The sequence below is a fragment of the Phragmites australis genome, chromosome 2 (genome assembly GCF_958298935.1).
Source record: "Phragmites australis chromosome 2, lpPhrAust1.1, whole genome shotgun sequence".
Lineage (NCBI taxonomy): Eukaryota > Viridiplantae > Streptophyta > Magnoliopsida > Poales > Poaceae > Phragmites > Phragmites australis.
The window spans coordinates 49,900,118-49,922,970 of NC_084922.1; the positions used below are offsets into that span (position 1 = coordinate 49,900,118).

Consider the following 22,853-nt stretch of genomic DNA (forward strand, 5'->3'; position numbering starts at 1 on the left):
GGACATAGACCGTACCCAACTAAGCTATCTTACCGTCCGTCATCACTCGTTGCGCCGTCACTGTCCGCCTCACTATCGTGCCGACACAACCGATCATGCCTTAGTCATACCCAGATCAGGCCAGCCTAGCCTGACACTTCGTAGGTCGTGTCGTGGGCTGAGCCTCTGACACTCAGCCAGCATGTCATAGCCTAAAAGATTAGCCAGGCCGTGCCTTGGCGTACCCGTGCTGGCTCAGCCTATCAGACCTAGTTGGTCATCTCTAGGATCGTCATCTATCTATATTTGATTGTCTGAATCTCTTTTAATCGGATTCAACAAATATGTATAATCTCAAAGAAAAACATGTTATTTTAATATGCACTATCCTAGCGTGGCCAACAGTCTTATATTCAGTCGAGTGGGTCTCTGTAGGTGGGATCCACCTGTCGGTGAATGATTAAGGGGTTACTAAATGTGAGCGGATATTTGCGGGCGGTTTAAGCCGGGGTAGGTGGGCCGCACACCCACCAACGTCCACCGTTTCTTCCTTCCTCCCCCAACTCTGCACTGCCACTGCAGGCTCTCCACCGCAGCCCTCCGCGCCAGTCGAGCACGCCTCGATCCAGATCCAGGTAACCTCCTTCCTTCCTCCCATCGCGACCGCACCCCTCTTCCTTCTCCCGTAGGCGCCCTCGTCGTCCTCCCCTCACCTCCCCTGTACTCGCGCGGAGTGGAGATCCATCCGGACGCAGCTGATTCATTATCTGGTTTCTTAGGATGGATTGACCTTATGGATAGGTTAATGCTTGCGTAAAATAGGTTTATTTTCTGGATTCAACGAGTCTCTTGTCATTTTAAACAGTCCATTTAGGTTGCTATAAGTTGAAACACACGCTGTTGTTCACCTCGTAGGTGCGTTCCCTCTGAAATTTTAACTCTGCTGTCCACCATAAGTTTGGCTGCATGGTTTCTTATTAACATATATCCAAAAATTGCACATAGTTGTGTCTGACATCCTTTTCCCGAACTGTTTTTTTTTTTTTTACAGTTTTGTACCCTTGTATTCATCAGTCAGCACTTAGCAGTCAGTTGCTGTCTTAGTTTCTGAATCTTCTGTTCACTGCAAACTAGTACTCAGGATGAAACTTCTTCCTTATTCACATGTACGGCCAGTGGGTTTCTAAAGGTCCAAAATACATATCTTTATTTGGCCTTTCAAGTGAAACCGCATAAATTGTTGTTTGACCCACTGATGCTTCAGGTGCTTCTGTTTCCAGGTACGAGATGGCTCTCACGAGAATTGGTCTTGCCGGCCTTGCGGTCATGGGGCAGAACCTTGCCCTCAACATTGCGGAGAAAGGATTCCCCATCTCTGTCTACAATAGGACGACCTCCAAGGTTGATGAGACCGTGCAGCGTGCTAAACTGGAAGGAAACCTCCCCGTGTTTGGTTTCCATGACCCTGCATCCTTTGTGAGCTCCATCCAGAAGCCGCGTGTCGTCATCATGCTTGTCAAGGCTGGGGCGCCAGTCGACCAGACCATTGCCACGCTCGCAGCACACTTGGAGCAGGGCGACTGTATCGTTGATGGGGGCAATGAATGGTATGAGAACACGGAGAGGAGGGAGAAGGCGACGGAGGAGCGTGGGCTCCTATATCTTGGCATGGGTGTTTCCGGAGGAGAGGAGGGTGCCCGCAATGGCCCGTCCTTGATGCCCGGAGGTTCATTTGAGGCATACAAGTATATCGAAGATATTCTTCTCAAGGTGGCTGCCCAGGTCCCTGACAGTGGCCCGTGCGTCACGTATATTGGCAAAGGTGGATCAGGCAATTTTGTCAAGATGGTTCACAATGGAATCGAATATGGTGACATGCAACTGATCGCTGAGGCGTATGATGTTCTCAAGTCAGTTGGTAAGCTCACGAATAGTGAACTGCAGCAGGTGTTGTCCGAATGGAACAAGGGTGAGCTCCTCAGTTTCTTGATTGAGATCACAGCCGACATATTTGGCATCAAGGATGAGCTGGGTGAAGGCTACCTGGTTGACAAGGTCCTGGACAAGACTGGGATGAAAGGAACTGGGAAATGGACGGTGCAGCAGGCTGCTGAACTCTCCGTGGCTGCTCCTACAATTGAAGCATCCTTGGATTCCAGGTTCCTTAGTGGGCTGAAGGACGAGCGGGTCGAAGCTTCCAAAATCTTCCAAGGTGACTACTCTACTGGCCTACCAGTGGACAAGGCACAGCTGATCGAAGACGTCAGGCAAGCTCTGTACGCCTCAAAGATTTGCAGCTACGCGCAGGGCATGAACATCATCAAGGCCAAGAGCTCAGAAAAAGGATGGGGCCTCAATCTTGGTGAGCTAGCAAGGATCTGGAAGGGAGGGTGCATCATCCGCGCCATCTTCCTCGACCGCATCAAGAAGGCCTACGATAGGAACCCCAACCTTGCCAACCTCCTAGTGGACCCTGAGTTCGCCCAAGAGATCATGGACAGGCAAGCTGCCTGGCGCAGGGTCGTCTGCCTCGCCATCAACAATGGCGTTAGCACCCCAGGCATGTCCGCGAGTCTGGCCTACTTTGACTCCTACCGGAGGGATAGGCTGCCTGCCAACCTGGTGCAGGCGCAGAGGGACTATTTTGGGGCTCACACCTACGAAAGGGTCGACATGCCTGGTTCTTTCCACACTGAGTGGTTCAAGATTGCGCGCAACTCCAAGATCTGAGCTGCTGCTCCACAGCCGGCACACCACGACACAAGAAGACATGGTTTTATGGTTTCATGGTGCTCGGTGTTGAGTAATCAGTTACATATCACTTGCAGGGGAGGAACTTTGGTTAAATCTTATTTACATCCGCAATACTTAATTTATCCGTTTCTTCTTTTCTTGTAAGCACTGAGCAGTCCGGGATGGAGAACATTTATATTTTCCGGAACTTCTCTGTTGATCTTTGTAAGTTTATTACATGAACAAAAGCATTTTGGCGTGCTTGTGTTTTAGTTATCTGTTTGTTGTCGATCTTTCTATTCTACTTTGCCTTGAAAAAACTATTTCCCCTGTTCTTGTATTTTCCAAGTTCCAAATAATAACATTAGCAGTTGTAAATATCGAACTTTATGCAGAATATGGAGTACTGTCCCTGCAACTATGACATGACTATATGTGCAGAAAATTTCAAATTAGTGTACAACCAACAGTGTATCATGTTATGTGGAAACCGATCATCTTGGGTTGTGTTTGACTGTACTGTTGCTTATTTGTGGGGACCTGTAGTGCAAATTTAGGGATTTTTGGTTCCATGATGCTATTTCAGTTTAGGGAATCAAGTACCAAAATTTATGTTCAACCCGACTTTTTCAGGGAATGTTCAACCCGATTATTGATTTCAGGCTTCAGTGTCAGTGTTACGTTCCCTTTATTGGACTAAACTGTTAACTGTCCCAGCCCATCCAAATTGTTCCTGATGGATAATTTTGCAATGGCTTAGTGGTTAGTATCATTTCATGGATGTTCGTAATTCCTCTTTAAAAGAAACAAGAATGCTCATAGTTTTGTTGTTGCTCACACCAAATTAGATGAATTCTTAACATTCACATGCATCTGCCAAACAGAGTATACATTTGTGAACTGAACAATGATTTACATTACGAGATCACATTTACAGCTAGCATCTTCAAACCCAGCATGTTCGTTCCATCCTCCTCTTTGGATGCAAGAACAATTTAATAGTGAGCATCACACACTGGGGAGGCAGGAACAGCTGTGCAGTTCTAGCTCTCAATAACACTGGTTCGTGATGCTGTCATACTATATATATCTTACATTGGTTTACTGGGCACTGAATCCTCTGTCATTTAACAAACCGGGTTGCTTCGACAAGATGACGTTACCATTGAGGTCCATCTGATACTGCAATTTGCTGTAGTCCATGACGATTCTGCAGGTGCTCAAGTTTTCTGCATGCATACTGACTCCGAGATAGTATATATGGTCTTGTACGCTGCTTCCAGTTACAGACCTGGGTGCCGAAGGATATTAGGACGAGTATGAAAAGTGCCAAGAAGTTGAAATCAGAGAGGCAAAAAGAAAGTGATAACAATGCATCTGCTTGTGTTCGTTTATTTGAGGGATGGAGGACCTGCTGCATGTTGGGTCTTCGCCAGAATCATCGCAGATCTGCTCTACAGAGTAAATTAGGCTTCCTAGTCCAACGTTATGGATCCACACCTGAAGAGATGAACAAGGGATACGCTTGGAGACTGATGGAAAATGAAAGGTGGGTAACTGGGTATACAAAGTAAGTATTTGAGTCTAGGGAAGCATACCAACCAGGAGTACCAACTATCAGCAAAAATAGAATGGAAGTGGTACTACAGAGTTAGAGTGTATAGCATACCTCTCTTGGGAAGTGATGATAGGTCTTCTGCGGGAAGAATGAGAAGTATGGTGGCAGGTGAGGAACAATATCGTGGGCATGAGTAACTCGAATTGCATGAGGCAAGTATTTCTTGAAATAAGAAGCGAAAGCAGCATTGCCAATGCGAGGTTGCCCAAAAGTCATTAGTTTCACACCATCTAGCCCATAGTTCACCTAACAGAAAAATAGATATTTATGTTTCGGGGTGTAAGCTAAACAAGCATGAAGAAAAGCTATGGCAAAATATCTTTTTATTTTCTAGGAAACAGGATACTCCCAGCTTTTATTTAAAGCTAGATTTATGGCAAAATGCTAACTGCTCTTACATGTGGAAGATTGTATGAAACTCAAAACAAGCTTAAGGTTGGCAGGTTGCTGAGAAATTCTAGAGAACAAAGAGTAAAGGAGAAGCTCAAAGCATATATGCATCAGGCAAGGTTCAGTACTCACAACAAGATCAAGTGCGCAAAATGAAGCCATTGCTCCACCCATTGAATGCCCTGTGATCATGATTGGAACATCTCCAAACAATTTCCGAGTCTTTTGAATACCATTGACTACTCCATCACGTAATGTTGTGTTATGATAAGCATCATAAAATCCTCGGTGCACCTATAACCAGGTCGAGTACTATTATGAATCGGGTTTGCGACAAGCGCAACTTAATTATAATGCTTCAGCTATACTCACCATTGCTTCAGGCATGCCAGGGTAGTCAAGATCAAGTTGTTTCCATAACAAATCCTCTATCCAATTCTGGATGCTGAGAAATTGGAGGATCAGTACAATTAGGGAATGGGGTTACAGAGTACATTAGACACATGCCAAGTTGTCAACTAACGATCAAGTAATGCTAACAGATAAATGCACGTGGACGAAATTGTAGTAGTACATAGTGGATCTAACTCATGTAACTTTGAAGTGACAGAAATTTCTAAACCAAAACAAGACTAACACTTTTAATAACTAAGCAAAACGAGATATATGCTAAGTACCTGTTCTCTTGAGTTCCTCTGAACACAACAACAACAGCATTGATATCACTAGCAAAACCAAAGTATGCCTGCTTGTTCATTTTAAATACGATCAGCTAAAAATATACTATAAGATAGGGAGATACAGGTATGAAAAATGCAAATAGGGAAGAACCTGCAAGCAATTCTCGACATCTACAATGATCTCTATCATCTCGAACTCCTGAGCCATCCAATAAGGTTTCATCATCCATCCCCAAAAATTGCATGAAGTTGGACCATAATTTATCAAAAATCTGGAAGCACAGCAATGGTAGTGAAGGTTTACCTTGATCATGTCACCACATCTAGCACATGTCCAAGTAAACAATTGTGTCAAATCAGCAGTATAGATCTGCAAAGACATCAAAATGTTTAACTCCGAAATACGGGGAAAGGAAAGGCAGAAATCTAAGAAATAATGCCATATTTATGTAGGAAATTGCCAAAACAGTAGAAGGATTGCCAAAAAAAGGCAAATGAACTTACAGCAGAGGCGTATTCCACGAGTATCTTGGCAAGAGTTGAGTTATATATGGTAGTGGAAGGGCGATGTTTGATCGTAAGTTCTATTTAACAAAAGTAAAGCATAATGATCAAGTTTCGTTAAGAAATTACTGAAAAGCAATATGCAACATGCTGAATGAATGGAGAAAAGAGACAACCCAATTAACAAAAAGAAAACTATGTTACATGGAAAAATGAACGAGCATATTATGGTACAGCAAAAATTCTGAATTCAATGTTAAAGTGGACATACTTGATGGCTTTGAATCAAATCTATTCTTTGTAACAGCCTTTTGCTTTTGCAGAAGGAATTTAAATTAATGTTACTCGTTAAAGTTTAAAATGATTATGACCAGGCTACAAAGCAATACCAACAAGATACAGTTCCAACATTTTAAATCTGAAAAACTGAAATGCAAGAACGAGTTAATTCTATACTACTACAATGAGGTAACGTAAAAGCATGAGGAGAAAATATTTCTATTAAATGTTGACACCGCGGCAGAGCATGATAATATGCTGTAAGAAGTACAATATATTCCTTCGAAATATAAACATCTTCTCCGTTCATCCAGTGACTTCTGAAAATTTCTAGGCGCCAAGCACCTTAATTGTTTGCAGAATGTTTTTTTGTACATATATTCCCATTCTCATAGCAAACCGAACCAAATTAAGCGCAAGCACAGTTCCAGTATAGAACTTCGGAACCAAGAAACATAAAAAGGGGCTAATCGCTTACCTCTCCCGGAGCAAAGCGCAAGCAAGCACAAGAAAATAGCCGCCTTTAGCAACCCGCGGCGCTCCATTCCCTGAAAACACAAGAAAGGTCAAGCGCACCGAAATCACCTCGAGTTCCGGACAAAGGCATCTAATTTTGGTAAAGATTGTGTGAAATAACCCCCGAATCGCCTTACCGGAGGCCCAAATCGGCGGAACCCAGGCCGAAATTTCGCCGAGCGAGAGAGGTGGGGGAAACAGGAGAATCCCCGTTGGTCAATCCAAACTCGCGCGAAATTTTATTTTGGTAAGCAATAAGAGTTCTTGGAGTGCAGGGATGGTAGTCGGTGAAGGAAGGATCGGGCGAAATTAGCTACGACAGTGAAAACGGAAATAATTAGAGATTAAATAAAGGGGGCGAAGCGAGAGTACGAAACGGTGATTAGGGGTGATGTCATATAGGAGTATGAGCTTGGCCTGCTTTTTTTTTTTAGTAGCTTGGCCTGCTTTTTTTTTTTTTAAGTAGCTTGGCCTGTTTTTTTTTTTAAGTAGCTTGGCCTCACAGATGTTTAAATGAACCATTTGGGTCGGTTCAGCACGAGCCCGATTTGGTACTGTTTAAATAGCTTAGCTACTGTAACGGATCGTGTCGTGTCAGTCTGCGTGCCTCCCTCTTGGCCTACAGCACGGCTCGTCGGTCACCGTGCCGTGTTGGGTCGGTCCGGGCACGATTTCGGCTCGACGGCACGGTCGGTTCGGTGGACACGGTGTCACGGACGGTCCGTTGGCATAGTTAGCTCAAAAATATAAAAAAATAGCTACAAAATTAAATATATATATATATATATAATAGATAAAAATAACTACAAAATTAAAATATAAATATATAATAGAAAATAACCGGGCCTATGCGTGCCGACCTGGGCTGGACCGTGCCCGTGCCAGCCCGACTCGACCAGGGCATGCCCGTGCCGGCCCGACGTGCCGCGCGCTTAGCCTAGGCACGATCCGTGGTCTCGTGTTGTGCCGACCCGACCCGTCTCGACTCGGGTCGTGCCGTGTCTAAACCGTGCCTACAGTATCGTGGCTCGAACCGGCTCAGTAGACACGACCCATTTAGACATCTCTAATTGGTCTATTTGGGTTCGGTGTGAAATGACACGGCTACCCCGAAGCTTATCTAGACTTGGATTGGGAAAATGAAACTTTGCTTTGTACATGCACGGACTATGTTAATGTACATTTTTTTTATTTGATATTTATCTATTGATCTGTTATATTTTATAAATATTTTTTATATATTTTAATATAAATTTTAATGTAAATGAATGATTCTAATAAGTTATGTATTAACATGCGCTTGTGGGATTTTCGTGTTCCTTGATCGGAAAGGAACGCCAATCTCTCCCTGGTTGTGCCATGTACGACGCTGCATCCTAACCGTCCAGTCCCCTGCATCGACGGTACAGCAGGGCGCAGGCGACATTGTACGGTAGAAAAAAAACAACAGCAAATTAGCAGTCAGTTACCCATGAACGAGTTAAGCTCTAGCGGTCAGTGTCCTGTTTCACCAAACGGATTCCGTTCCTCGCGTCGCACCTCGAGCTTTTTCGTCGAAGCATGCAACGCATCAATCACTTGTGTTGGGGGTGGTTTGATTACGCATAAGCTCGATGTAAGCTCTCTATTTTTATATATAGGGAATTTATCTTTTCTTACCCCTTCAGTTTTAAATATATGACGTTTTGATCAAAATCTGATTAATTTTTTTAAATTTTGACCAAAAATAGTTTCTAAAATATTTATTTTAAAAATATAATATTATAAAAGTATTTTTTATGAAAAATCTACATGTGTGTTTTTTATATTATCAAGTAAATATTTTAAAAGTTATTGATGGTTAAAGTTTTAAAATTTTAATCGGGTTTTAGTCAAAACGTCGTATATTTAAAACCGGAGAGAGTATTTCTCAACACACTTCAAACAGCTTTTTAAATTTGGTTCTCTATACTCTACTCATATATATTTTATTAATATTTTGTAACTAATAAATATTTTTTTATATGGCACAGATGAAAAATCACGGTACAGATAAAAAAAACAGACAACATAAAACCTGTACAGAGCTGTGTGCCCCTCCCTGTCTCCCATTCTCTCATTCTCTCTCCAATTCTCTCATTCTACTCCGCAGCACAAAGCATGTGCATAGCGGTCAGGCGAGCATGGTACGGGAGGGCCCTACGTGCATGCGGTCGAGCGAGTGACGACGGGCGGCGTGCATAGGCGGGAGCATGAGCCGGTCGACGACACAGGAGGGCGTTGTGCACGGGCGGTGTCATGTCCTAATTCCATAATTATATCATTAAGTATAATCACATATCACGAGCATCATATTTAAGTGTTAAGCATTGTTAAGTCTTGTTAAATTATTTGGGTGGCTTAAAAATTATTTTGAGTTATGAAATACCGATATTAGAGTTTTTTTTAGTTAAGTCTCGTATAGGTGTTGTGAGTGAATCTAATTATTATAGGTTTATCTCGTATAGTAATCCTTGCCTATAAATTTATAGAATTTTTAGAGCGCTAGAGAACATCCGTTTGAGCTAATAAAAGAGCTAACAGAAATGAGAGGAGAAGGAATAGAAATTACAGTGGTTTTTCACTTGTTCCTCTAGCACGTGGGGTCCACATGAGCCAATCCGCCCCCACCACCTCCACCTCCCTCTCTTTGGGCAGCAGCAGCTCACTCGCACCTCTCCCTCATACGCTCTCCCTCTCACTCCAACCGAGCAGCAGAGCTGCTGCTCTCCTTCCTCTCTCAAGCTCTCTCATTCTTCCCCAAATCTCACCTCAAGGAGCAAGAATCAAGGTATGTATGTCACATCAACACGTTCCCTAGCTCTCTAGCTTCTCATCCATCCAAATCTTCCACACATGCATGAAGGATTCGAGCTGTTCTTGACCTTGCTTGGTGTGTTTGGTTGAAGCAACAAGGGCAACAGCTTGTTCCCCCTTTCTCCAAGCTTTTCCTCTAATTTTCCCTTTTTCACCGATAGCCACCAACCTCCACATGACCTTGGGTAAGTCCTTCAGGTTTTCCTTGGTGAGAATGCGCGTTTGGTTTGGTTGGATTCGCGTCTAGGAGCTGTGTTCTTGAAGTGGAGAAGCACCATATTCGTTCTTAAGGTTATTGAGCTAGTGTGAGAAGTTTGGATGAGTTAAGCTAGTGATTCATGTTTGTGGAATGAGTAAATTAAGTTTAGAACCAATGCTTTAGTGCCTATGTGTGTTTAGGTGGTTGAATTTCAATATGCAAGTTGAATCTGTCGACAAACCGTCGCAAAACTCTTCTCTGCAGGAACCCAAAAGTTCCGGATTTCAACCCGAAAGTTCCGGGTAATCCTATTTTAGAACTACCTAAGAACCCCCACTCAGAAGTTTCGGGTATAGCCCGCAAGTTCTGAGTTAAGCCGAGTTAGGATTAACCGAGAACCATGTTCGGAGGAACACGTGGAAGTTCTGACCATTTTGAAATTTTAGCCTTAGCCCGGAAGTTTCGGATTAATCCGACTTACCTTTAACAGAGAGATATACCCAGAAGTTAGTCCGGATGCTCTAATGCAACCTGGAAGTTTCGATCTCAATCCAGAACTTCCGAGTCAATCAAAAGTTGCAACATGAGGACCCCGTCCAGAGGTTAACCCAGAAGTTCTGAGTTCAACCTGGAACTTCCGAGTTCCAGTCAGAAGTTCCGAAGTTGTTTAGATCTTAGACTTCGTCGTTCGTTCGCGTATCTTTGTACTTTTAGCGTGTTGCTATGCTACATTCTAATTGTAATTCATCATCAGCATACATCTTTGCACCTTATTCGTGCTTATCGCAGTGCACGCACTCTTCTTTAGAGAACGAAGGACTGAAGCATGATACGGGCGTGCTTAGGGGTGACCAAGACTTTGTTGTTGTTAATTGTGAAGTTGAGCAGCTAGAAAAGCATTTAAGCATACTCTACCTATTATTTTGAATCACATTATGTCTAATTTGATAATTTATGCTTTATGTATGTTATGCGTGTCAGTTAGTTGTTGTCGGGTTGATGAATAGATTCTAATTGTTGTATTATCGTACCTTAATGTTGTTTATCTCTTGATCCATTGTAACCCAGTTTGTCGTTATGTGTTTGTCAAATATAAAATGAACACGATGTGCTTAGAAAGTTTAAATCATCGATAGAAATCGAGCGGTAGTTTGGCCATCGTTCGCAAGCTTATAGCTTAATTATTTGTTCACAAAAACAACAATGATGTTGGGATGTATAAGTTGTGAGGATGAGACGAGATGTGGGCGATGCTAGGGGTAGATCAGGGAAGCCGGATGACATAGACTTCTTACATCGGTTAAGCACTACCTCTTGTTCCAGTTAGCTCTAGCACTTTTCGTACTTACCACATATCGAGATAATAGTAAGATAAGTCTAATACCTTTTGTAGTTGTGATCTTTTAGTTTGTTGGTCTATGGTGTCGTAGGCATAATAAACTTGTAGAGGTAACGTTGTAAATATGTTGTGGACATAATAGGCTTGTAGAGGTATCTAGTTTACTCGAGGAGTAGTTCTAGCTACCTCCACACCTTTAGGCGTACTTAGGGTGCTCTGGGAGTAGCTTTAATGTACCTCCGCACCTATAGTTGCATGTTCAAACGGTCGAAGCTCAATTGGAAAAGGTTGTCATGAGTACTCCTTGTGTGTAGGACAAGTCGAATGGTCTTCGTATCATGTGGGTAAAGATGTACCCATGCAGGGTGTAAGATCAATTTGAATAACCGTACTTTCGGTTATGAGTATGCTTCTATCCATTTGCACCAATCGTAGAGTTTCGATATTAAGATGTTGTCATGGTATGTTACGAATGTATGGTGATGTTGATGACGAGTTGAGATGGTTCCAATGATAGATGTGTTATGTCAATGATATCAGGATACAAGATTGCTTATGGTTAGGTGTAGATGCTCACACCTTAAGTTAAATTCTGTTTTGCATATAAATTCATTTAACCCTTATGGTCGATTCCTTGCTACGCATCCTCAAACGCATTCTCCTTAGAGTCGGGTTATTATTAAGTATCTATTATGGATTAAATCTCGTGAGTATCTTCGTACTCACGCTACTTTGCTTTTCAGTGATGAAGAGTTAGTATTCAACTACTTCACGTCCGTTGACATTAAAGATGGGCAAAAATAATGCTATCTACTCAGGAGATATCTTTTGGGTGGTGCTTATGGGCACATAGCACTACCCATCTTTTGTCATTAATGTGGTTTTCCACTGCGTAGTGATTCTAACCCACTAGAAGATGAAATGCTCTTTTATCCTCCTGGTATTCGTTATGTAAATTATTGTAAAATTGTAAATACTAAAAGACTTGTAATCTAATTTTATTACTCGCTTTTTATTATGTTTTGATATGGTGAATCATGGTGTAAATGTATATATTACGATCTTAGGCATAAAACATATATTGGGACTATCAGAATGAACTATCATGGTCATGATTGTGTAAATGATCACCCTAATGATTAATTAGAATATAATTTAGACAGTTCCCCACATGCGGCCGTTGCGTAGCAAGGTGACACCAACGGGCAGACGACCGGGGAGCATTGGATCCAGGGCCAGCGGCGACCTTCGGTATCCTCTCCCCCTCTACCGCCTCTCTCTCTCTCTCTCTCATATCTGGGGAAACGACCACCTTCGACCGCAAATCCACCTCAAAATGGAAGAGGAAGGGGGAGGGGAACGAACTTGCGATGGCAGGAAGGGACAACTCCATGCCGGCGGTTGCTCCATAACGAGCCTCTCCTGCTCGCTAGATGTGGCGAGCGACGCTAGCCAAATAGCGAGCCGCCAAAAGTAGCAAGGTAAATAGGAGTTCGGTTAGAGAGCGTTTTTCGAGAGGGTTTGTAAAAAATAGAGTAGGAAGCTTGATAGGGTTCGATCTAACTTCTTCATGTGGCAATGCAAGCAACATGACGTATGATGCACCCAGATCTTTGATTCATTATAGACTTTGCATATCCCTCTTGCTCGTGTGTCATCAAACTTAACACGTGTTCGCAGAGAGTCATCTAGAATTAACCGGATGTTCAAACATAAGGATAGATTCATCGTGAGGGTGGAATGGGTTCAAGCCCCTTACAACCCTCCTGGGTATCTAAGAGTCTTTAAACCCATCTTTAAAAAAATATGAAAGAGAAAAGAAGAAGAAGGAAAAAAAAAAAAAGTAGGAATCTACTTGGTAGTACTGGATTAATCATTGTTCAAGCAGGTGGAACGACACATATACATAATCGATTGCTTTGCTTCGGCAGAGGAGCAACTCAGCAGAGATGGTTAAATGGGTTATTCGGGTGGATTTGATCCAAACGGTTTGACTACTATAATGGATCGTGTCATGTTAGTCCACGTGCCTCTTCTCGGTCTACGGCACGGCCCGTCAGCTACCGTATCGTGCCGCGTCGGTCCAGGTACGATTGTGGTCTAGCGGCACGGTCGGTCCAGCGGACATGACAGATACGACGGGCACGGTGCCACAGGCGGCCTAACAGCACACAGGTGGCCCGTCGGCATAGCCGGTTCGATAAAATAAAAAATAACTACAAAATTAAAAAATATATAGAAAATAGATAAAAATATAGAAAATAGATTAAAAATAGCTGTGAAACTAAAAATATATATAGAAAATAGAAAATAGCCGGGCCGGATCGTGCCTGGCTGTGCCGTGCTCGTGCCGGCCCGACTCAGTCAGGTCGTGCCGCGCACTCAGCCTAGGCATAGCCCGTGGTCTCGTGTCATACCAGCCCAGCCTGTCTCAGCTCGAATCGTACCATATCTAAACCGTATCTACAGTATTATATCTCAGATTGATATCTTTATAACTTAGATAGCTAGCTTAGCTCTTAAAAGTTACAACTCAGATAGCTAGCTCAGCTCTTGAAAGACAACATAATACGCATCCTCGACGTCTCCGGCCGATAGTTCACAGAGAAGACGATAATTGGGTTGCCTTGCCACATCGGCCGATAGTTGATAAGGATGGAAAAGTCCTTAGCATACTCAGGGGCTGAAAACCGATCAAACACGGAACCGTGCCGTGTCACTGTCAGTAGCGTTTTGACATCTGAACGGATCAAGCACAATTATTGTTCCCTTGTGGTGAGCTGCTGACGTGTGTTCGATCTGTACTAGGTGCTCTAATCACCGGTGACCGCCCAAGTCAGACTGATCCATCTGAATATGTTTGGTTGTTAGTATTATGGATATTTTGACTTTGTGTATATATTTTTATAGGGAAAGTTGTTTAGTTGTCTGTATATATTACTCTTCTTTGTATCCGTAGATGTAATTATGCGGTTAAAGCATAGTGCGACGTATATATCTGAATCAAAGTTTATCTACAGAGTCTGACTTAGTGGATACATTATATCTGCTACAACATTATCAATTCTGAGCAGCATGGGACGAAACTGAACGCCCAATATATATATATATATATATATTTCAAATATGTTAAGATTTCATGTCTGTTTGACAAATAATGAGATCTATCCTACTGTCGCACATTAAATGGATGAAACTTTATATGCCCTGGCTCCTAGCGAATTTAATAACCAGAGAGAGGAATGTCTCGTCCGTTCAACGGACGAGATAGTTCTCGCCCGCTGAATGGGCGAGACCTTCGTGGCTGTGATACCGCGCGGGCCCACTAAAAGGTCTAGCACAGCCAGCCCTACCGACGTCAGTATCTCATTTCATTCCTATACGAGCTTGTCCCGTAGTATTTAATGCTACGGGATGGGGCATGACATCTCTGTACTGATCACGACCTGTCTGTTAGGGTGGAGTGCCTAGAGAAGGAAAGACACTTGAGTGAAAATCATTTAATGATAATAGATTGGTTTTGTAAGTACCTGTCTCGTGACCAGTGAAGGTTGGTCATGAGATTTCCTTATGTGGTAAGGATACTAGTCACGAAGGCACGGATTGGTCGCGCGGTGGGACCCCGATCCGGGAAAATCTTCTACCAACTGAAATTGACCGATGTGAGCCCACGGAACAGGGACCCCCTATTCTATACATCGACAATAATGTTCATCTCCTATTCACCTCTGCACATCTCAGAAGATGATCCTCCCTGCCTTGGATCATATTATTATATCGATCCCATATTTTTCATAAAACTCCCTAAAATGGATTGCGACTAATAATCACAATTTGATATTTACATAAACCCCCTTAAAATGGATTGCGACTAATAATCATGATCTAATATTTTACATAAACCCCCTTAAAATGGATCGCTATCTCTTTAATATTATGACTGATTTCCTATGTGGACTCCTGGATAAAGCTAAGGGCAAGGGACTCATTAAAGGTGTTTTGGGTCATTTGTTGCTAGGGATCATAACTCTTATTCAGTATGGAAATGATACCGTGATTATGACCGAAGGTGATGATAGATTAACTCTACATATCAAGTTCATTTTGTACTGTTTTGAATGGTTGCCAGGATTGAAAATTAACTACCATAAAAATAAAGCTTATGTGTTTGAGATGAAGGTAGATGAGCAACACATAATTGCTAATATGCTTAATTTCAAATTGGGTAGTTTTCCAATGGAATATTTGGGAATCAACTACATAATTGCTAATATGCTTAATTCCAAATTGGGTAGTTTTCTAATGGAATATTTGGGAATCCCAGTTGATCATGTGCTGGGCTTAGTGGCTTTTGGAGGTTTTGTGGTGGCTTAATCCTGGGAAAGATAAGTATTTGTCTTCAAGGGAAGACTCATTCTTACAAACACCTCCTTAAGTTCTTTACCGACTTATACCATGTACTTTTACATGTTACCTGTTGGCATACATAAGCAAATGGATTTCATAAGAGCTATTTTTTTTCTGGAGAGGGGCATCTAGAAAATTTAAGTACCATTGTGGTGAAATATCATGTTGTTTGTCATCCCAAAGACCAAGGAGGTCTTGGCATTGTCCATACAAAATTTTTCAATGATTGTTTGATCATCAAATGGATTTGGAAATTGTATAATAATTGTAATGAGGATTGGTTCCAGTTGATAAGGGCTAAGTATATGGCTGATGGTGATTTTTTTTAATTCTTCTGCTGCTAGGGGCTCAAAATTTTGGCAAGAATTACATAAAGTAAAGTATATTTTCAAATGGGGTGCTATCCATCATGTAGGTAATGACAAATTGAGTCAGTTTTGAAATGATGTGTGGTTGAGAAATATACCTTTAAGGATTCAATTTCCCGTGATTTTTTCTATGTGCTCTAACCCTACTGCTAAGGTAGCAGATTGTGCTGAGGATGGTTGGGGTATTGATTTCAGAAGAATATTTAGGGAGCTAGAGATTACAAATGGGAGTCCTTACAAGATTTACTACAAGATGTTCATCTCACGGGTAAGATGGATAGTATTGAGTGGGCTCTATCTCACTCTAAGAAATTTACTACCAGATCATTATATAATTTTCTCTCTTCTAGTGGTATGCAACATAGTTTCGTTAAAAAGCTTTATAAGTGTAAATTACCTTTGAAAATCATAATCTTTCTTTAGCAGTTGTTTGAGAATAGAGTTTAGTCTAATCATCAACTGAAAAAGAGACATCGGCGAGGGAGCGAATGTTGTGTTTTGTGTGGATGTACTGAAACAACTGATCGTATCTTTTTCAAATGTGTGTTGGCTCGTTTTATGCGAAGCATCTTGTCGGAAGTTTTGGTTGGGAGGGCCAGCCAACGTCGGTTGATAATCTATTGCAGTAATGGATCAAAGATAACTTTGGTGTTCATTACAAGTTAGGTCGTTTCCTATTTGCATGCTTAGCTTAGGCTCTCTAGAGCACGGGGAACAATATGACTTTAAGAAGATTTTCCTAATCAACCTATTTATATCGTTTATGTTGATATGTCTTACTTACAGCAGTAAAAGCTCCTGCTGAAGACTAATGATAAGACGAAGGTGGAACAAATCTACGGATGTTGCTTTGGATGAAGAATTTCCAACCATTTTTTATTAATATATCTGATGTGATGTTTCTGTCATAGGGTAGCCTATGGGGTTTTTTTTCCAATTTTTATAAGTTGCTATCTCTTTTATGTTTTTGGTAAACTGGTAATCCCAGTATTGTAAGACTGGGTTATTGCTTTCAATAAAAGCGGGTTTATTCCCCCCCACTCTCTATATACTGTAACGGTATAACTTTTTGCGAAGTAATTCCTCCGCGCGCTCTTCCCCATGCTCATGGCGCTGCCTTCTCGTCTGGCGACGGCGACGGCGACGGCAACCTTGTCGCGGCAAATGGTCGCCCGCTCCTTCTCCGGCTCTCCCCAGTTGGATTTCTTCCTCAAAGAAGAGGACAAGGTCGATGAGGAGGAGGTGGAAAGGGGTGGTTTGCGTTGCGGCGGATGGGAGGATCATGAGGAGGCTCCGCGTCTCGGAGACCATTATCGGAGGAAGTCGGGAAGGGGGAGGTGGGGACTAGATCGGAGTGCGGGTTCGCGGCCAGCGCCATCCAATCCAACCCCTCTCGTTCTCTCTCCCCTCCCGTGGGTTCCCCTCGCTTGCTCGTGCGTGGGCGGAGGCTTGCCTCTTCTGCGGCGGCGACGGCGGAGATGATCCGATGTTACTGCAGCGACGGCGGTGTTGATTGGGTACAGCTGTTACTTCTTTCCCTGCCATTTGTCTAGCTCAATACTCGAACCATGATTTATCTGCTTCAATCACTTTCTCCTTGGATCCTATTTTAGATCTTCAGTTCATCACCATGCCGGTAATTTGTTGAATCTGGTATCGTTGAATCACGCCAGTATAATTTTCCTTTTCCTTCATTGACATTAAAGTAGTACCTACTGATCATACAACTCGTGAACTGGGGCAAACTACGCACACTCCTCCTTCCAAAAATAAAAAGTTACACAAAATCCTAGGCTGCAGATACATGACATGGAATTTTTTTTTTCCTGAAGACATGATGGAACTTGCTCCTTAAGTTCTCTTTTCTGTTTTGACAAAAAATTCAACCAAAAAATCTCGCGGAACGTGACTCGAATACCAAATCAACAAATCTGAGTAGTCATTTCTCGATAACTTTCAGATCAGGTTACAGATCAACATTTTTTCAGTATGCATATTGATGACAATACTTGTAGGTTGCAATAGAATGATTTACAACTCAGCATAAATTATTTGAACTTAACTGAACATCAGAAAACCAATGCCTAGCTCGGTGCTCATCTCCTATTCACCTCAGCACATCTCAGAAGATGATCCTCCCTCCCAGAGATTGAAGGTGTGGCCCCATCTTATCAGCAAGGGTATACGGCGACGTAGCGCCTGCGCCGGGGAGGTGTGCAGAGCATCAGCAGCAGCAAGGCGAGGACGATGGTGACAAGCAGCCCCAGCAGGTTGAAGGCCGGCTCATCATCTTCCTGGCTGCAACACAGCTTGCCCATGTTAGCTGTTAGGGAGGGAGGAGAGCTGAGTTCTTGGTAGAATGAGGGTGAAAGGAGGTGAGGGAGTCGGTTAAGGGCTTCTTGGCTGTGGAATTTCTTTATGGCAACGACTCTGGATGCAGGTCTATCTTTCTGTTCTATGTTATGTTTGATATGAATCTTCTTTGCTTTCAGGCTTTGTTTCGTGGCTGTGGGGTTAGTTGTTGAGGCATCGCTGTCCACTTTTCCATGATGCAATTTCTTTTTCTTCTTTGCTCCTTCTGGTTCGAGATGGAGTCACTCAACCAATCAATTCCACACCAACTAGCACCACTACCACCCGACTAGGATAAAGTTGTTACAGGCAGATCAGTAGCAATGTTACATGATTTTATTGGCATCATAGTCCTGGTTTTCCTTTCAGTATAGCCTGGACAAGTTCATATTCTTTAACTTTGTACTGTCGTTATCAAGTGTTAATTCGGTTATTATTGACACCGAAATCCTCGTTGGTAACAATGTGCTGATACTGGTAGAAGACCAGGTTGTCCTCAATAATTTAATGTTTTTTCCTAGTATGGTTATGCAGTTCTGGTATGCGCATCATTAGTACTTTAATTGAGAGACACCTGTTCAGTTGTTCTCACTGTACCATATCATATATGATCTTGACTGCAATTAAGTATCCTTCCTATTGTTGATGATGACTTGCAAAAACGGCTACCCAGCTCTTGATGCGTCATTTTGCTAGTACCATTTGCATTTAAAATTTTGAATGAAGACAAGCAGACCTGTGCTGGAAAAGGACACGCTGACTTAAATTATTGTCCTATTTCCTTGCATTTGCCAACGCAGCAAATTCATCAACAGCTATTTATCAATTATATTGAAACCTTATGGTTAGTGTAATGCTCCTAAACCGGTAATTTTAGATAAATATGTTAACGTTATTTTACACAGGATCGCAGTCACACTATCTGTTCTATAAGCATGTAATAGTAACAAGTAAGAAGACATATGCATGTACAATTTCTGTGAATAAAATGAATAGGACACAGTGAACACTCATGAAGCACACATTTGATATGGCATGATACATCTCATTTTCAATTCAATGCCGATTCACTTGGAGTAGCAGCCTTTTCTTCATCTTTCTTCTTCTCTGGGACAGCCAACTCCTCTCCCTTTTCGTCAGTGGTTATGGCCTCCTTCAAATCAATGGTTTGTTTCCTATCTGATTCCCCTGCACATGGGACTAATGGAAGTTTTGTGTCAGCAGTTAGATCGGCACATGATGATACACGAGCTGAATTATGGACATGCTTGCATGTGGGGAATGATGATATCAAGAACGAAAATGGTTAGAAAGGATCGCAACAGAAGGATGATTACTTGGGCCCTGATCATTTATCATAACCTTAATAGAAGAAATATGCGATTACCATGTAGAATGGTATAGTTAGTAATAAAAAAAATTCAACCTACCATCCTCATCTCTCATAGCAGAACCAGGTTTCTCCTCCTCTGGCTCCTTGGAGGCACCCTCCTCTTCCTCCTCGACCTTGATCTCCTCAACTGTGTCCACCTTCTCCTCCACTTCCATTGCCTCGTCAACTTCGGTCACCACCTCATCAACAACAGTGGGCTCCGGCAGCTCTGCCTTATTTTCTTCCTCCTCTTTATATTCAGAAGGCTTAGGTTGCTCTGCCACCACCTCCTCCGCTTCCGTTCCGCCATCGACGTCGGTGACCACCTCCCCAACCTTAACAACAGTGGGTTCCGGCAACTCTGCCTCATTTTCTACTTCCCCGTTATCCTCAGAAGGCTCAGTTTGCTCTGCCACCTCTTCCTTCTTGGCCACCGGCGGGTCAGACACGGAGGTGACACTGTCATCGTCGTCCTTGATCACTGGGGCAGCCGCGAAGGTAACCATGTACTCGTCCTTGGTCTCCGGGGAAGCCGCAAAGGTGATACCGTCGTTGTCGTTGGCCGCGAATGTGACTCTCCCATCTTCTTCGGTCACTTGGGCGACCTGCAGGAATTTGGCACTGTGATCGTCCTTGGTCGCTTGGGCAGCCACGAAGGTGCCACTGTCATCGTCGTTGGTCGCCGGGGCAAAGGTGATACTGCCCTCCTCCTCGGTCACCATGGCAACTGGGAAGGTAACACTGTCTTCCTCCTTGTCCCCCTCGACGTCATTCTCGGTCGATGCAGCCTCATCATTCTCCTCAATTGTCATCTCTCTGTTGCCCTCGTCATTTTTATTCTTCTCGATGGCTGCCTCGGTGGATATCTCTACAACCTCATCGTTCTTGATATCTTCGTCTTTCTCCTCGATGATGACATTCTCAGTCGTTGCCGCGTCATCCCTCGTATTGGCGAACACTTGTTTGTCCTTTACGACCTCATCTTTCTCGGCCTCCAATTTCTTCTCCTTTGTGGCCTTCTCGGTCGATGGTCCTTTTCCCTTCACAGCGGTGATCGCTTCTTTACCATCCTTGATGGCTGCTTCATCCTGCTTAATGCCCACCTCTTTCTTCTCCCGGATGGCATTCACGGTCGATGCCACCTTGCCCTCCGCCACGGTGATCACTTGTTTGTTGTCCTTGACGACCTCATCAGCCTTGCTATTGATCCCCTCCTCTGTCTTCTCGTCCTTAATGGCCTTCTTGGTCAATGTCGCCTTGTCCTTTGCCTCCGTGATCACGCCGTCGCTTCCCTTCGCAACGACAGCTGAGCCATTGTCGGACGGCGGCGGCGGCGGCACAGGAGACGGCTGCTGGACGGCGGCAACGGCGACGCTGGATTTCCTCCGGAAGAGCTTGCGGTTGCACCTGCTGCTTCCGGCGTCGGCGGCGTTGCCGGTGGCCACAGCTTCTTTGGAGCCACCGCAGCCCATGGTGGCTCAAAGGAGGAGATGGAGAGGAGAGAACGTAGGAGATGCAAAATGCAATGAGAGGATGGGGAGTCAGTATGGATCTAGGATTTGAGACAAGGAGAAGCCGCGGGAGATTAGGGTGTTATATGCTACGTGCATGAATGATAATGCATGCATGATGTGACAAATTTAGGGAAACCATAAACGAACAAGAGGTTCTGACATGTGTGCTCCTTGTCTAATTGCAGCTTATCATCGCTGTAAGATCTGCTTTGCCTAGAGAAAATTTGAACAATCTTTGCATTTGCAGTTAACAAGTTGTGCCTCAGCTCGTTAGGCTGGCCTCCAGCTCCAGGTGGTTGTCCTCACTGTTTCTAGGGGGAGCTATTCTATTCAGGTGCTTGTTTTTTGTTTCTGCCTTTCTGTGTCCTGACTAGGGTATGATTTATTGGAATGGACAATGTCATTTCTTATTTTAAAAGAAAGGGAAAATGGCACCACAATACCATTTCTTTTATGGAATAAAGTTGTTAGGATTAACATGATAATAGAAGTGTATCTAATTACCTACTGAACTAATCTTGTTCCAGAATAGCATGTGTAAGTAGAGAACAGTAGTGGACACAGAGACCAGCGGATGGGAACACCATGAACGGCAGGTACATGCACAGCTACCAGTTCTCGCCTCAGGTCTATAAATCCTTCACCATGAACCAGTACTGCATCGAGTGATTGTGGTACACGCATTTCAAGTGCTGTGATCAAAAGGCCGCCTTGGTTCCATCTCAGAAGAATTTGTGCTTCGGCCGAGTTCTTGTGCCGCTGCAGTTAGCAGCTTCATCTTGAGCAATCGAAATGGATCCACATGGACCGGGAGGAGCAGGGTGGGGGCCACCTGGAGGAGGCCCTGGCGGATGGGGCCCACCGACCGGTGGACCTGGTTTTGGAGGCTTCCTGGGGGGATCCTGGTGAGTTGAATGAATCCTCAACTAACTAATGGCATTTTAATTTTGCATTTGCAAGTAAAATCATATGCTTCCTCCGTTCAAAAACGTAATCTCTATTTTATTTTGAAAAAGTCAAACTTTATAAGTTTTAGTCGATAATTAATCAAATTATATACATGTTTAATATGCAAATTTTGTTTCAATAGATTTATATTTCAAATTACCTTTAATATGATGTTGATAGTAATTGATAATATATTATAAGAGAAATTGACAATCAAATCTTACTTTTGAACAAAATCTCGATACAAAATACATTTTACATTCTTGAACGGAGGGAGTAACAAGTTGCGCGGAATTCTTGAGCACCGCTTGTTTAGTTTTCTTCTGTTCCGCATCAACCAGAATTTTTTGAACTTTGATGCCCCGTGTGCAGCTTCTACGTTCTCTGCTGCTGCTGCTTGCTGCAGCCTGCAGGATTGCTGTGCGCCGTTCCTCGGCTTCCCCGGCCACGGTGCCGCCTTTCTGATGCCACCCCGATCAGGTCCTCCTGAAACAATGTAGTGTTTATGGGCTGTACCCTGTGTCCCTGTACATCTCTGAAGAGCCAGCCCATCAGGTTCAATAGTACATTTCTGTTAGCCGTTTGCCGTGCCCTTCCGTCGTATGCTTCCTACTAATCGCAACATAAACACTGATGGAAACCGTGGTCCGGTCTGGTTGTCTCTTCGGAAACACGGCACTATGCCTTATGGTGATTTTGGCTCAAATCAAGTGATGAGGACTCTTTTGGCATCTTGTTTTATGCCATCTATAAGCCAAATGTCAAATCAAAGACAGAGACAGCATGATGGTTCACAAACTGGCACGAACCTAGTGAAAAT

The 22,853-nt window shown here is 43.2% G+C and overlaps 3 protein-coding genes and 1 long non-coding RNA gene across 9 annotated transcripts; 2 read left to right on the forward strand and 2 right to left on the reverse strand.

The window, feature by feature from the left end:
* The first annotated feature begins 397 nt into the window (after nucleotides 1–397).
* Nucleotides 398–2,988, forward strand: LOC133909561 (6-phosphogluconate dehydrogenase, decarboxylating 1-like). Of its 6 annotated transcripts, none has more exons than XM_062352039.1 (2): nucleotides 398–614; nucleotides 1,260–2,988. In XM_062352039.1, the coding sequence occupies exon 2, from the start codon at nucleotides 1,267–1,269 to the stop codon at nucleotides 2,707–2,709; it is 1,443 nt and encodes a 480-aa protein (XP_062208023.1). In that variant the 5' UTR covers nucleotides 398–614; nucleotides 1,260–1,266; the 3' UTR covers nucleotides 2,710–2,988. The 6 variants fall into 6 exon arrangements, with proteins under 6 accessions (XP_062208023.1, XP_062208027.1, XP_062208021.1 ...); XM_062352043.1 differs by lacking the exon at nucleotides 398–614 and adding an exon at nucleotides 622–749; XM_062352037.1 differs by lacking the exon at nucleotides 398–614 and adding an exon at nucleotides 756–780.
* Nucleotides 2,989–3,586: 598 nt separating this feature from the next.
* On the reverse strand, nucleotides 3,587–7,137 carry LOC133909562 (lipase-like). The gene is made up of 11 exons (XM_062352044.1): nucleotides 6,837–7,137; nucleotides 6,662–6,731; nucleotides 5,905–5,984; nucleotides 5,705–5,770; nucleotides 5,552–5,599; nucleotides 5,398–5,465; nucleotides 5,093–5,165; nucleotides 4,853–5,014; nucleotides 4,382–4,576; nucleotides 4,124–4,212; nucleotides 3,587–4,003 (listed from the first exon to the last, which is right to left on the reverse strand). The coding sequence occupies exons 2-11, from the start codon at nucleotides 6,726–6,728 to the stop codon at nucleotides 3,814–3,816; spliced, it is 1,038 nt and encodes a 345-aa protein (XP_062208028.1). The 5' UTR covers nucleotides 6,729–6,731; nucleotides 6,837–7,137; the 3' UTR covers nucleotides 3,587–3,813.
* A 10,234-nt stretch (nucleotides 7,138–17,371) lies between these two features.
* Nucleotides 17,372–18,592, forward strand: LOC133909563 (uncharacterized). The gene is made up of 2 exons (XR_009908406.1): nucleotides 17,372–18,222; nucleotides 18,340–18,592. It is a non-coding gene; the product is annotated as an uncharacterized LOC133909563 (long non-coding RNA).
* Nucleotides 18,593–19,060: 468 nt separating this feature from the next.
* Nucleotides 19,061–21,043, reverse strand: LOC133909564 (uncharacterized). The gene is made up of 2 exons (XM_062352045.1): nucleotides 19,630–21,043; nucleotides 19,061–19,399 (listed from the first exon to the last, which is right to left on the reverse strand). The coding sequence occupies exons 1-2, from the start codon at nucleotides 21,041–21,043 to the stop codon at nucleotides 19,251–19,253; spliced, it is 1,563 nt and encodes a 520-aa protein (XP_062208029.1). The 3' UTR covers nucleotides 19,061–19,250.
* Between the last annotated feature and the right edge of the window lie 1,810 nt (nucleotides 21,044–22,853).